This window comes from Triplophysa dalaica, chromosome 15 (genome assembly GCF_015846415.1).
Source record: "Triplophysa dalaica isolate WHDGS20190420 chromosome 15, ASM1584641v1, whole genome shotgun sequence".
Classification (NCBI taxonomy): domain Eukaryota; kingdom Metazoa; phylum Chordata; class Actinopteri; order Cypriniformes; family Nemacheilidae; genus Triplophysa; species Triplophysa dalaica.
Window position 1 is genome coordinate 9780029 of NC_079556.1, and position 14840 is coordinate 9794868.

A 14840-nucleotide genomic window follows, 5' to 3' on the forward strand; every position below is an offset into this window, starting at 1 on the left:
TGTGTGTGTGTGTGCGTGTGTGTGTGTGTGTGCGCGAGTGTGTGTGTGTTATAAATAATATTATAAAAATGCATTACTATTTGAACATGTAATACAGCTGATTTAAACATAACTGTTGGAAATGTGTCTGACATGACACCAGTTAATATTCAAGAGTATTTTAGACTGAGGTCTCAAATTATTCAAATAAGGACTAAAATAATTTATATATAATAGAAAAAACGAAAATTAATAAGCACAAATCGTTATTTTTAAAATGTTAATATAAATACCGACATAAAGTATAGTAAAAGGTATTACTTTTCACTCTATATGGGTAATTCTAAATATATCACATACTTTACATTACAAACGTTTATTTAAAATTATTTAAAAAGGTACAAAACAAGGTAAAGTAGGAGTCATTTACAGTCTAACACAAAACCATTAAAATTAGGATACAGAAGTCCCAACTCTAAATCTGGGCCAAATCCGAAGCACTTTAAATCTCCCTTTAATCCTGAACTCTGCGCACCCCATAAAGCTGCGCCTGTGTCCGTCGAGCATTGGCCCACAGTGCCAGCTATGCCTCTTCATTTGGAGAAACGCACGCATCCTCCTGTTTAGTATGCCTGCTGGCCTCTTTCATTTAACCCAAACACAGATCAATGTTTTCAGAACGTTGAGCTGTGTTTGGGTTAAGTAAAGAATTCTGTTGAGCATACTAAATGCAGAGGACAGCAGCTGAACACTGCCTTAAAGCCTAATTTCAGACATTGCCATGCAAAACATGTCCAGGTGTGTATTCTAGAAGGGTTAGGTTATTATAACGTTGAGGGGTAAGTTCTTAGTATTACCCATTGAGCAGGGCTTGGTAATACGGAGGGTTTTAAATCCAACTAAATTTAGTGATCAGTCTACTAGTGGGAACCTTACAAAAAAATACATTATTGGGATAATTAGTTAAAGAAACGTTTTGGGAAATTATTTTCAGAAATATTATTATTTTTCATGTGAAATAATAATAATGATAATAATAATTTTAATAAAATAGAAATGATTGTTTCAAACATGGACTTAGATAAGCAATATTGCATGTTACAAAATAATAAAGATGTAAATAATAATATGTATGTATATGTAAAATAAAAAACAATTCATTAAAACATCTCTCTTTCCAATATCACACTAAGATGTAACAATCACTTTTTTGCTCTCAATTTAAATTCTCATACAAACTCAAGGGGGCACTCTTAGCTTGTTAAAGACACATGCACCTTTAATCAAAACTGCAAATAAATAAATAAATAGGGGTGCAAAAAATGATTTTAGCTAACCCTACGAAGCACACACCGACCCATTTGTAGCACACAGCTAACACAAAGTGAAACAATGCCGTAACTGTCATCCAAATTGCTCTGTACAGCACGGTGAGGAAGTGTGATGTAATAAATGATATAAAAAGGTATTTTATTGACAAGCTGCCATTTATTGTTTGCATTAGAGAATATGAGGAGATGATGGCCGATATGTGCCATCCCTGGACGTGGTGGCTTGATGAGAAAAAGGTCTGCAATGCTTACTCACCTTACCTGCCACATTGATAAAACCTCTAAATAATTAAGTGCCCACTTCCTGTCTACAATTACTTAATGTTTTTTTTCTGTCTGGAGGGGATTATGAAGCGATCTGTGGGCTCCACGTGTCGGCCAAGCCAAGAGACTACCCATGATGCCTTTTATAGGATCAGTTTCCCCCCCGCTCACGCATAATTTAGGAGGCAGGTTCTTCTCTTCTATCAGGCCTCGGTGAACCCTGATAGAGCGGCTACACACGGGAGTCAGATAACCCAGGTAAAGGGAATGCTGGAAGATGCCGGTGCTGCTCATGAACTTACTACTGACTTCATACACATACGGAAGATTTACACTAATTATTATCATCAGATATTAGTAAACACAGTAAAATGTAATTAATATAATTCATTAAAATATAGTGTATATTAATACCAGACACACCTAAAATGATTTGCAGTTATAAATAAGCTAAAATGTGTAAGATCTGCTAATAAATACAGCAGAAATTAGAAAAGTTTGTACTGCATATTAAAAGTCATTAATTTGCAAATGTCCAATTAAACGGATGACTTGAAACATAATTTATATAATTGAAAGCAATAATTCTCACCAGTTAATGAAAAACTATACATATTTTAGATTCTTTGAGAAATCCAAACTTAAAGCTTTTACAGTTTATTTCACGGGCATAAAGTATATAAATAAACCTGCAACAAATAGCACTGTTGCATATTGGTATTTCTACTGTTTTATTATTATTAAGTTTTATTTTCTACACTGATTTAAACAAACAATAACATAATTTACTACAGTCAATACACTACCACAAATACTGCAAGTTACAATAAATGATTTAAACAATCCACATTTCATGTAAAAATGTAAACAAATCATCCCGTGCCCTATAGAAATAAAAGTGACCAATACTGACCCCTGGGATGACATTCATTTTAATTTTCCTTTTAAGTAAAGCTTTTCATTTTTCTATTTTATTTGTCAAACTGTATATATTTTCCAAATGAGTTAAAATCACAGTTAAAACTCATAATGATTTAATTATTGATGTGTTTCATTTGGTCTCCATTCATTACAATAACAAAGGGGACTGGAACTGCCTCTGTCATTGCAAGTGCTGTCGCAGGGCCGGAGCACATAGTGTGCGTGGACGTGCACACGGTTACAAAGGGGAGCAAAGAGATGTTTGAACACTATACATTTTCAATCTATGCATCACACACACTTCAGTTCATTTTCAATGTGAACTCTTTGCAACCAAAATTGCAATTCACGTTTTTTCACAAACCTAAAAAACAAGGTAAGCCTGTAATCCAGTGGCTATGTAGCGTTTTAAGTATTTAAAGCTTTGAAGCCACAGAGAAAGCAAGCAGGAAGCTTGAACAGTATACAGTGTGTGTGTGTTTAATCATGTCCAGTGAGGGAGCGCAAGAAGTTTAAAGGTTTTAAGGAGCACAAAGGTACTTTGCAGCAGCAGTCGATGTGGAGCGCAGAGACGCAGCTCGGCCGCACGGCGCAAAACACTGGAAGGATTTACCAGCTCTGTGCAGAGGGACATGAAAGTCTCAACTCGGCTTTACAGCCTCTCCACAAGGGAACCCGGAGCAAAGGCATTTTGCAACCCCTGCCAGCGACTGAACACCACCGCCGCTGCCGCACCAGTCAGCCAGAGAGTCCGCCCACGCCTGTCACCACCCCCAGCCAAGTCTTAAACACGCCACACTGCCAGACAGCCAAATATGCCGTCAGATTCCCTCTCGGCTCGCCCCGGGATCCAAGACTGGCTGATTGGTTTGGCGAGTGCCGTCGCTGCCAACTTTAGGGCCTTTAGAGGAACAGAGAGAGCTCTGAGAGCCCCTCAACGCCGTCGCAAATATCTGGTAAGCAGCGAATTGCCATACGGAGGTCCCTGGTGGTTTCAAGCTTATTTACAAAGACGCTTCGCTTCTCAGTGTTCCCTTTCGAGTAAACAGACATACAGCCAGTGTCTTAGAGCTGATGAAATCGGTGAGGGAGGTCCGTTCCTTCATCTCAAGTCCAGAGAAGACGACAGAGAACCACGCAACAAGATTCCTCATGAAGAACAGAAGCAGAGAGGTCGCATCCACTGTTTTTAGGCTGCCACTTTACCGTACCTTCACATATCATTTAAACGGTATAGCAGAGCACCGAACATTTCAAAACATTTTAAAATATATTAAAAGAGATCATTTTGTCTGGACACCTGTGAGCTCCGACATTTAAAGTGAGGATGTCATTCTTTCCTGCTTAGTGTAATGTTAGTATTCCCCCTCAGAGGAGCGACTCCCTGCATGCGATTCATTCAGGATTAATCCTGATTGGAAAGAGATCAGACGCTCCCGAAACTACGTGACAGACTCAGGTTTGATAATCACATCGCTGATAGTGTCGACGGGCCGGAGTGAGGAGAGTTCTTTCTTCTCCTCTCCGCATGAATTATGCGTTTCACGGCCTCTAGAGAGAGACTTGTGTATGTGCTGTTTAAACAAGGGTGCGTTTATAAGATGATTTGAAAGAAACAAAATACAGCTAGTGTAAGCCTTGCAAAAATATATAATTATTTACAAATTTTAATTCATTTTAAATGATATACTGACAAAAATAAAATTATAATTATGCTGTATAACTTATCAAATATAATCATCAATTATAATTCAAAAGCACATGAATATATTCAACTATAAAAATATGAAATATGACTTCTATTATTAATCGTAAATACGGTTAACACTAATCAATTTATGTACTTTATTGTTATAAACATATAACAAAAATATATATTTATGTATGCTATACATTTTTTTTTATAAGTAATAACAACATTTTCAAGAATGGTAGAAGATAGGTGTCTCAAAAAGATTAGGGAAAAGTGCCCCCGAACCCCTTGCGATTTAATAGAAAATGGAAATCTTCCTTGGAACGCCATTTGTGAGCACTTAATCTAAATCCCTCTCCCTGTGTGTGTTGGCTGTTGTGCAGCTGTCCGTTGCCACGCGGGTCGGGCGATGCCGAAAGTGGGAGTGAGCCCCGCGCGTACCCTTGCAGTAGTGACGGATGGCTCGGGGCCAAGAACACTGCTCCTCTCCCAGGCAGATAAAAGAAGCCCCACAAATCAGCAGCGGCCTCAGGAGTGATGGGCAGGCCGGCTGCTCATTGCGGGAATCAGGTGTAAATTCAGTCATTAGATGGCTTCCAGAAACAGCATGCATAAATAAAGGCAGGGCACGCGGAGGAGACGCGGCGTATCCTCGCTCACAATCGCTCGCTGCTGCAGCCGTCAGTGCCAGCATGGGGCGGCTGCTCTCCGCTGCTTAACTGATTCATCACTCGATCTTTGCACTGTATCTGTCTTTACTTTGTATCTCTCTCATTCAGTATTCAATACCTCTGTTGTGTTAAAGTCATAGTGCTATTAGGTGCAGCTACATTTTCTTTAGCATCTGATGAAAGCTTTAATGTAATGTTAATTTCATGCGTTGCAGTTAAGAATGTAATCATTAACACATTATTTGTCTGTATTAATATGTTTTGGCATAACAGCATATGGGTAGCTGGCAATAGTGTGGTAGCAAATTTAGTAATTTGATCTACATCTACACTTTAGTAATCCAGATCAAAATGTAAAAAGGGAATCTTGGCTCCTAGAAATTCCACATATCCAAAAGTCCAAATATTCCATCCCTACTTAAAATAAATTGAAAAATGATAATTATAATTTATATATCATACCATAGATATATATTCGTTTTTTTTTATTTCATTATTTATTTATTTTATGACAAATAATATAAATATAAACTAAATAGTTTTAAAATCCAAAACTTGTTAACTTCTCAAAAGTATTTAACCTGAACATTTATGTTAATACAAAATGAATAAGGATTTTCTCTACACCGCTTTAAATCAGTAACTTTTTACTCCAACCTTCTGCATGGAAATTGTAGAATTATTTTGATTATTTCAGACCGCACATATGAAAAGAATCATGGGTAAAAGAATAAAATCTTCAATAAAATTTTACTTTTAGTGACATTTACATAAATTCCAAAAAAATTACTCTAAGCAAGAAAACAACCAGCACGGCTAAACGTCCTTTAAAACTTTACATCAAAAATAAGCACGCCGTCAAGTACCTGTTACATTGTAAGCCATCTTCCCCTCTATATGTCTGTGGATGACTCCGACGCTGCTCTGATTGATGTAGTACTCCCGTATGATGCCGTTCGGTTTGGCCGGCGCAGCCCAGCTGATCCTCAGGGCCCTGGGGCCCAGCGGACTCACCACTGGAGCACCAATACCCTCAGGCTCCCTCTGGATAGTCACTGCCACAACCTGCACACACACCAAAAAGAATTACAGAGCAATTTGCCCTAATGGAGGATTGGATATCCTGCTCTAATAGAATGTCACTAGCGCTTTCAACTCTTGTCTTTAAGAGTGGCAGACTATTAGGAAAGGGCCGCAAGAGGTGGTTAAGGTGTTTTTTCGGCTACGCGTAGGCCGGCCCGGTGCTGGCCTGATGTGCTTGTGAGCCCACAGAGTGTCCACAAAGATTAAATCAGATTCTTCATTCCCAACAACAGAGCTGGCAGAGCAGGGTCCCGCTGAGCGACAACAGGGTGCCCCTTGGTAATTGCTCCCCTTGTATTGGGTTGGACAATAATTGCAACTGTTTGGGCAATGCTTGCAGGTGTACAACTTAATCCCGCTTCACTTAAAAACGATCGTGCACGGGTGAAGAAGAAAGAAGCAGTGGATCATTGGCGGCCAATTGGTGTGCCCGACGAGACCCAGCAGCCGTGCGGAAAGAAAAATGGACCTAACACCGGCCTGAGCGGTTCTTTTTACTTTGCCTCCGGCGCTCTGGCCGACGGCCCAGCAGATTTGTGCGGTTATTGATAATCTGATGCTAGTTAGACATAAAAAGAGAAGATAGACAGGTTAATTTGCTCTTTCATCAGCTGAGCCTGTGACATCTATTACAAGGATACAACAATTATGGCAGGAAGTCAGCTGTTGGTCGGGTTCCATTAGCTTGCTATTAGAAATATCCTGTTTACTCAGCACTAGCTGCATAACAGGAGAATGAAAGGGGGAGTAAGGCTATTGTTATCCTTTACAAGTGTTTTGTAGCTTGGCGGTACAATGCTTGTAAATATGTGCAGGTAACCTTGTGATAAAGACAAAGGACAGCAGGACAATATTACTACCGGCTGTATAGATTTAAAAAGCATTTATTTTATGTGTTTTGCAAATCACGCACACACAAAAACTCATAAGAAAAGTTCATCAATGATTCACCCACAGGTGTCAGTAACTGTGACCACTGTTATGTTGGTTCAATACAAACGAATGTCAGTCAAAGATTTACTTGAAATTGTTTTCAATTAATGTGTAATTTTCTATGTTAAAATGAATTCTTGTGTCACTATTTAATGTGCAAAACTATTTTAATGCAGCTTTTTTCAAGTTTCAGAAAGTGTTTACATGAAGTCTGTTTATTTGACCAATGGCTAACAAGGGAAGTTTTTGGGGTTATTTGCTTATTTTTGTATTTGGTGACACAGTGGCACGGAAATTTTATGTTTATTCAAGAAGTTTTTTTAAATGAAAGTTTTGAGCTGCAGAACATATTTATAATGTGTCTACATCAGACATTTACATTTATTAATTTGGCAGTCGCTTTTATCCAAAACGACTCACATACATTGTACTATACATTTGTTTCTGACTATGTGCAATCCCCTGGGACCGAACCCATGACCTAGGTGTTGCTAGCACCATGCTCTAACCACTGTTATTTAAAGTGTTTGTCCATACCAGCTATGAAGACGATACACGACAAGCTAGAACGGATTCTATACCACAGATGCCATAAACGTTTTTCAGCGCTGGTCCAGAAGAACTTCCTGTTTCCGTTTTTTTAACACGTCACAGAGGTTTAAATAGAACAGTTCAAATCAAATGTTAAACGAATATCTTTAAGATGTAATAATGTATGTAAGATAAAAAAAGGGAAGCGTTATTTAAATAATGTATTTAATTATAGCCTACATTATTTAAGATGTAATAATGTATGTAAGACAAAAAAGGTAAAAGTGTTTGTAAAAAACTTGTCGTATCAGGTGTGGACACAGTGTAAATAAAGGGATTACACACAGTTAAAGGGGTCATATGGCACGAATACGTGTTTTTATGAGTCTTTGTAGTGTTATAAGTTGCCCATGCATGTAAATTGCAAATATGTAAGTGTCGGAACAAAAGATGCATTCTATCTAAAAGGGAATGCTCATCGAGACCAGCTTGAAACAGCTCGGGTAACCACACCCCGAAAATCTACGTCAGTTCGTGTTATGAACCTAATGTTCAAAATATGATGAGAGGTGTAACATATCCGTCCCCGCTTGCAGTATTCAACCAATCACTACGTACTGGTTAACTGGCCAATCATAGCACACTTGGCTTTTCCGAGCGATGAGTATTGTAAAAAATCTGCACGTTTCAGAGAGGCGGGGCAAAGGGAAGATACAAACGTGCACAGAAAATACAGCATTTTTTACCTTAAATTGTGTAAACCCATTGCATCTAAAACAAACGATTATATTTGTTTTAGCCGTGTCATATGACCCCTTTGAATACAGACATAATAAGCAAATACAAAAACTCACTTTAGAGCTGTCAGTGCAGCCAGCAGCAGTACACGCTCTGAGCATGTACATGTACTCCTGAAAAGGTTGGATTCCCCCCGCATCCGTGAAGCTGTGATCAGTACCGCGGTAACGTTCCTGTCCATCACGCAGGATCACATAGTGACTTATCTCTCCTATCAAAACACACAGTCAAAAAGAGACTCAATCGGTTTGAGTGCAGAAAACCGGTGCACTTACTTTCTTCCAAATCACAACAGATTGGGTGGCAAGCGGATTGATTAGAGCCCAGACCGAAGTCTTAATGAGCAATCAGCATGTTTCTTTACATATTAAGTGGCCCAGAAGTTCCCTAAAACCAAGCTTGTTATTCACACTTAGCGTTTATGCGCATGTGAAATTCCTTCTACATAAATTATTCTGCCGAGCTATGCAGATTACGCTTAATAACAGTCAGGTCTTCAGAGGAGAGATGATAAAACAATCAGCTTGTTCCACTCTGACAGAGTCGTATCATTACTGCTTGAAGTAAAAACCTGCTTTGGGGTTTGTTGGGGAAAAAGTGACTGAATCTTCCGAGAGTCGCGGCTGCAGACACGGATTAGCAGAGTTGATTCACTCCGTGATTAATCATTTACATAACGAAACCTTCTACTGAATAAACATATGACAATATTACCATGAGAGCGAGAAACTGAGTTAACTGTGTATCGTCAAAAATGATATGCTTTGATTTAATCTTTGAGGTAAAATGAAAAAAAGAATCTATGTAAAATAGATTATAGTATAGAGATATATAAAAAACAGCACCACCACTTGATGGTAGTTACCGTTGGGTTTGTTAGGGGTTGACCATTCTAGATGGATGATGTCATCACGAAGGCCGACATGGCTCCAGCGAGGAGAGCCAACGCCCCAGGGCACATCTTCGTAAGTAGTCACAGAGTAGGCGGGGCTAAATCCACGACCGTAGCTGTTCCATGCACCGATTCTGTACTCATAACTGGTGTAAGGTTCCAGTTTAATATCTGAAATGATACACATGATTAAGAATAAAATGAAAAACCCGACATTTTCTTTATGAAGGCACAGAAGAGTATTAATAAAAGTATGGCATGGTCTTCACTTTGAAATCGAGACATTAAAACGATAAAAACTAACTGGGGAGACTGCATTTTCTGTAATGCCATTCGCTTGCAGAAAAACACAAAACGTGTGTGTCGGGAATCATGGGTGTAAATCTTTAAGATGGGTTTCGTCAGACTGGTGGCGACATGATGAAAGAATGACAAAATGCTCTTCTTAATAGAACAGAGGACAATCTACAGTCTCGCAACAAATCGAAACAACTATCAAGTTTATTTACAAAAAATAAAAGTACAGTAAAATACAATGTAATGCAAACATGAATGATATGCAAAAAGCATAACCTGTATAAATTTCTTTGTTCTGTTTTGGAAGATTGTTAGCAACTAACGAAACCGATATATATATCTACTGTCACTTTTATCTATTCACAAAATAAAACCAATATAACATTTTCCAAAAAAATGTGCAAAAGATGTGCATTTGCTTGTACACACATATCGGCAATATAATTTTTTCCCCATAAATAACACGCACATGCACAATAACATGCACGGATAAATCAAGCACAACATAACCCAAAATGCACATAAAAAATTAAACAGTCAATTTTTACTATTATGTTGACCAATCTGCAAAGTCCCACACCGGTCTAACACAAGCAGGAGGAAGCAGAATCTTTCATGTCTGCATGGCTAGCTTGTGCAGCATTTGTCCAAGAGCACTCGGAGTGTCATCTTTCTCCGGGGTGTGGGTATGGGGGCGTGAGAAACATCTGGAGGAGCGCAGGGCCACGGCAGGTTTATACGCTTCTGCCCAGATGGTGGCACAGCTCTGAGTAGAATCACTCTCTTCATGCCAGCCAGGCCCCCCTCAACTCCAGCATTAGTCTTGATTAAACAGACGTAACTAACCAAATAAATAACACCTCGGCTGAGGTTGAGCCAGTACGACAGGCCAGTGCTCCTCTTAAAAAGATAAATAAGGGTGGGAGTCAAGGGCCGCTCCAAACGCCGATCTCGGAAAAAAATTAACGATGAGTTGGAAATAAGGGGCGAGAGTTATGACTCGTGACAATTAATACACGGTAAAACATCTGTTAGGGAAAACGTTAAATATGGAAATGTTTTTAGTGCGGGGAACACTTCTGAAATGATTTATAATTGATGCCTTCTTTGTATGTTAGCGGAGCAATTCAAAGCAATTGTATTTACATAAAAAGGTCATGTTGCTTTTATAGTAATGCATGTTTTTTATATATGTAATATTTTATGCTAAAAATGGTTAAAAAGGAAAGTGTGTTGTTGAACCTATAAGTAGTTTTAATACTTAATAATAAGCTTGTTACAAATTTGTATATTTTTTTGACAAATTAGTACAAGTAATGTATCTTATATATATATATATATATATATATAAGGTCATAAAATATGCATTTACAATGATTCAAATATTAACAAAATGCTGTCAAAAATTATGGATATCCCACCAAAAAAAATTTTTATAACAAAATGATGTTAATTGTTAGCATAGTAAGATAAATAAAATTATGAGATACAACACATGTACACAATGTCATAATTTATCAAAACGAAATGTGTATGCAATGTACATTATACATATAATGCATATCGCTGCTGTTCTTGTGAAGTCTTGTGTCTTTAATTTTACTTTTTTGCAAAATTATAATTTTTAGTCAGTGTTTATGTTTATGCAAATATGAAACCAATAAAATGTAGTAAAAAGTGATTATCGTCATTTAAAAAGTACAGTGTTGTTTCCATTTCATGATAAACAATGTGGACGTTTTAATTTAATTTATTAATATTACTTATTTTTATTAATACTCTTCTTATTTTATTAATAATGACTTTGTACCTGTGAAACTGTAGCTGTTGGCCACTCCACCATACACCAGCTCCTCTGAGGAAGGGCAGAGCTGGCTCTGGGCAAGAGAAGATGATGCTGATGTTTGGGTGGAGGCGGAGTCAATGGCAGTGGAAGATGGAGACGGATGCTGCACGTCGATAGCCTCGCCTGGTACCCAAGTACAGATGGAAAGCGCCGGGCTAAAATCACACAAGCCGCAGAATGCTGCAGCGGCCGAAGATGCAGGACACACAGCACTGGGCCGACAATTCTCCTAAAGGAGGCAAGCGCACACACAGGCTCATTACTGACAACAGTAATCAGAAAACTGTTGTTTGTCAAACTACTTCAACCAGCGGGTGTATATGGAGTCCTCTGTCTCAATAAATAGCACGGATGCCCCTTAATGACATAATTACAAGTTAATGACCGCCATCCCAGTTTTCTTTTCTTGGTCTCTTTCTTTTCTTAGCGAGCTCAAGCTGAGCGCGCGATGAGCTTGTGTTACAGCGAGCAAATCTGATTAATGAAGTGTGACTGCGAGTGCCTGCGTCCTGAGGAGAGGAGCAGATACATCACGGCTCTGTGCCTCATATTTCCAAACTCCACTTTACACCACGGCAGCTTGTGTTTTCAACTCGACTACTTTATTTAAACACTCCTGATGCATAACAGTTTGTTAGTCAGCTTGTTTATCAGAGCAAAATGTGGGAAAAATAAATAGATAAAGACAAGATGGGGCTCTTATTCGCTAGACTTGCATAGACAATTTACTGTATAAAAATGTAACAGCAAATTACTGTATGAAAATTTTTTGCTAACAACTCTTATAGACAAATCAGGGCCTTTTAAATTATTAATCGTTATTAATTGCATCGAGAGTGTTTACATAATATATTTTGTATTCATTAACACATGCACATACGATTAGAAAATATGAATCTATGTTGATATATCATTAAAGTTATATATACATTTATTCATTTTTATATTTTTCTTAAATATATACTGTACATGCATGTGTATGTCAGCTGTCAATATCACTGTCAATTTATTTCTATAGCACAATTAAACACAACAGCTGTTGACCAATGTGTTTTACAAAACAATTCCACAGACAGTATGAAAATGGGAAAAATATATATATAAATAACATCAGCAACTTCATCATATTAAAAACAATAAAAGACATTATTCACCAAAGTGCAGTTTTTTATTTAAATCAAATATGGATGGGGCAAATCTAATAGCAGTGGGTAATCTGGGAGCAGCTACTGAAAAGGCAAGGTCACCCCTAGTTTTTAATTCTGATTTTTGAATTCGTAGCAATCTCTGATTAGACAACCGGAGAGACGCAACTGGACAATATCCTGTCAATAAATCCGAAAGGTAAGGAGGGGCCAAGCCATTTAATGATTAAAATACTATGAGAAGTGCAAAGAGCGTACTATAAGAGTTATATGGTACTGTTTTTTAATGCCGTAATACAGTGAATTACAATAGTCTAGCCTTGATGTAAAAAAAATATTTCAAAGTTATTAAAAGAAAATAGGTTTTACTTTAGTTACAAACCGAAGCTGAAAAACGCAGGATATTACCACCGGGTTTATCTGCTTGTCAATTTTTAAACTATCATCGAAAACAAATCCCAGGTTCTTTACCCAAGGCTTTGGAGAGAGTGAAACATTGCCTAGGGTTATTTGACTAGGAGAATCAGATGAACCAAAAATGATGTATGTGTCATGTTTATGAATGCAAAATTAATATTCAATGTGCACAGACATATTATCTAAACACAAACTTTTATTCTGGATGCGATTAATCACGATTAGTCATTGAACACAAGTTTGGAAAGTTAGCGAGTGAGACCCAGATGGCCTTTCCCCAAGCATTTTCTCAATCTGACTTTAAGACACTGCTGTGACGCTACAAAAGACTTCATTTTTGAGAAGTTTTGCTGGACTAACGTACAGTGAATATGTCACTCGGAGTGAAATTGTTAATTACCGGTATGAGGATTCTGGCCGGGGCTCTGTCAGCACAAACAGATGTGAGTGGATTGAAGGCCACTCCATTACAACACTCATCTTCCTGATCAATCACCTCTGACCAACAGCACTTCAGTGACGCCGTCCTGTTCTCCAGTAAGTTGACTTTAGACTCTCCGTTGGGTCCGGTGCAACACAAGGAAGTGGATGTATTGATGTAGTCCTCTCCACAGCAGGCGAATCCTACACACATTCAATTATATACATGATGTTAATTGTGTTTTAACAATTTCTATTAGTGCTGTCAAATAGATTCATCAGGATTAATTGATTTCAAAATATATGTTTGTGCTGTGTATATTTATATGTACTGTATATATAAATGCACACACCTACATGTGTATATGTAACAAATATTTAAATAAATATATACGCATTAATATTTAAATATAATTTACATTAAGTATAAATATAGCTAAATATTACCCCTATTTTCAAAATACATACATGTTTGTTTCTGTCTGAATATATACACGATCCCAGTCCGTGTTTCCCTTGTGTTTGTGAACATTTCTGTTACTTCCTTTGGTCTGTGGTCAGTCATTAAATGTTTGATCCTGTTCACAGTGGTTATGCTCAGTGTTCTTTAGATAATTTTAGTTCATTTTTCCTTTTTTATTTTGTACTTTGTCTTTTTGTTTAATAAATCCTTATGCTGCACGTGGATCCCCTTCTTGCCCAGTTGTTCTACGTTACAGAATTATATAAACATACATTTTTTATGAAAACTGTAAAATAATCGTGCTATTCAAAAATGACATATTGAACATTTTCCTCAGGTTAGAGTTGATAAATGAGTATTATTTGCAATAGGAAATGCAACCAGACTTGAATTTTACATGGAACTTTATTGCTACATTATGGTTGGCCACAAACTGTTATGCCGTTTTTTAATCTAACAAGTCCTAAATTTCACATTCTCAAAACCCATAAACACTGAAGACTGCTGCTTGTTCACGAAGAAGCAATTGTGAATGAGCAGCTGACATGTAAAAGGTGCAGACGGCCGTGTTGCGTTGCCGAGTGTGGAATCAGCTTCACCTGGCGATGCGGCCACTGTCTCCTCCCATCAGCCATCAGCGCTCAGCACCCACATCTGCATCCATTCCTATTACCTCTAAAAGCATCACCACGTTCTCAAAGGTCTGACTCAACACACGCCCACAGCTATGTTGAAGTGGCGAAAAATGGCTTGCACACTTACATTGACAGCCTCTGATGGATCACACAAAACTCATGTTTCAACATGTTATGAACTAAAGTTGGTTTAAGAGTTTCAACAAATGGTTTTGATCCTTCGGCAGTTGAATTATGATTTATTTAAGAGGACTTAGTAGTACGGAAAGAAAGTTGAACTCTTTTCCGAAAAGCAGTTTAATAGTCTTTTAACAGGAAGTGACTCCTGGTTTATTTCCTTGGGTAAACCATCACTACTATAATTACCATCAACCCCCAGTATGATAAATTGCTAATTGTTTAATACCCTAATCAGCGTGCATTCTTTGCACAGATAAACTGTGACAGCGCCATTAATTTAAATAGTAATTTCACTTAACGGCCAAAACGGCGCAGCAGATTTTTATGCAACGTTTTCTAGG

The 14840-nt window shown here is 37.8% G+C and overlaps 1 protein-coding gene across 1 annotated transcript in view; it reads right to left on the bottom strand.

Annotated features, from left to right (window-relative positions):
- The window catches only part of ush2a (Usher syndrome 2A (autosomal recessive, mild)), a 202067-nt gene that overhangs the window by 44552 nt on the left and 142675 nt on the right, over positions 1-14840 (bottom strand). Inside the window, exons 51-55 of the mRNA XM_056768674.1 lie at positions 13202-13425; positions 11204-11468; positions 9070-9267; positions 8261-8415; positions 5726-5924 (exon numbers count right to left, since the gene is read on the bottom strand). Of these exons, the coding sequence (XP_056624652.1) occupies positions 5726-5924; positions 8261-8415; positions 9070-9267; positions 11204-11468; positions 13202-13425 (1041 nt within the window). The remainder of the gene's footprint in view (positions 1-5725; positions 5925-8260; positions 8416-9069; positions 9268-11203; positions 11469-13201; positions 13426-14840) is intronic.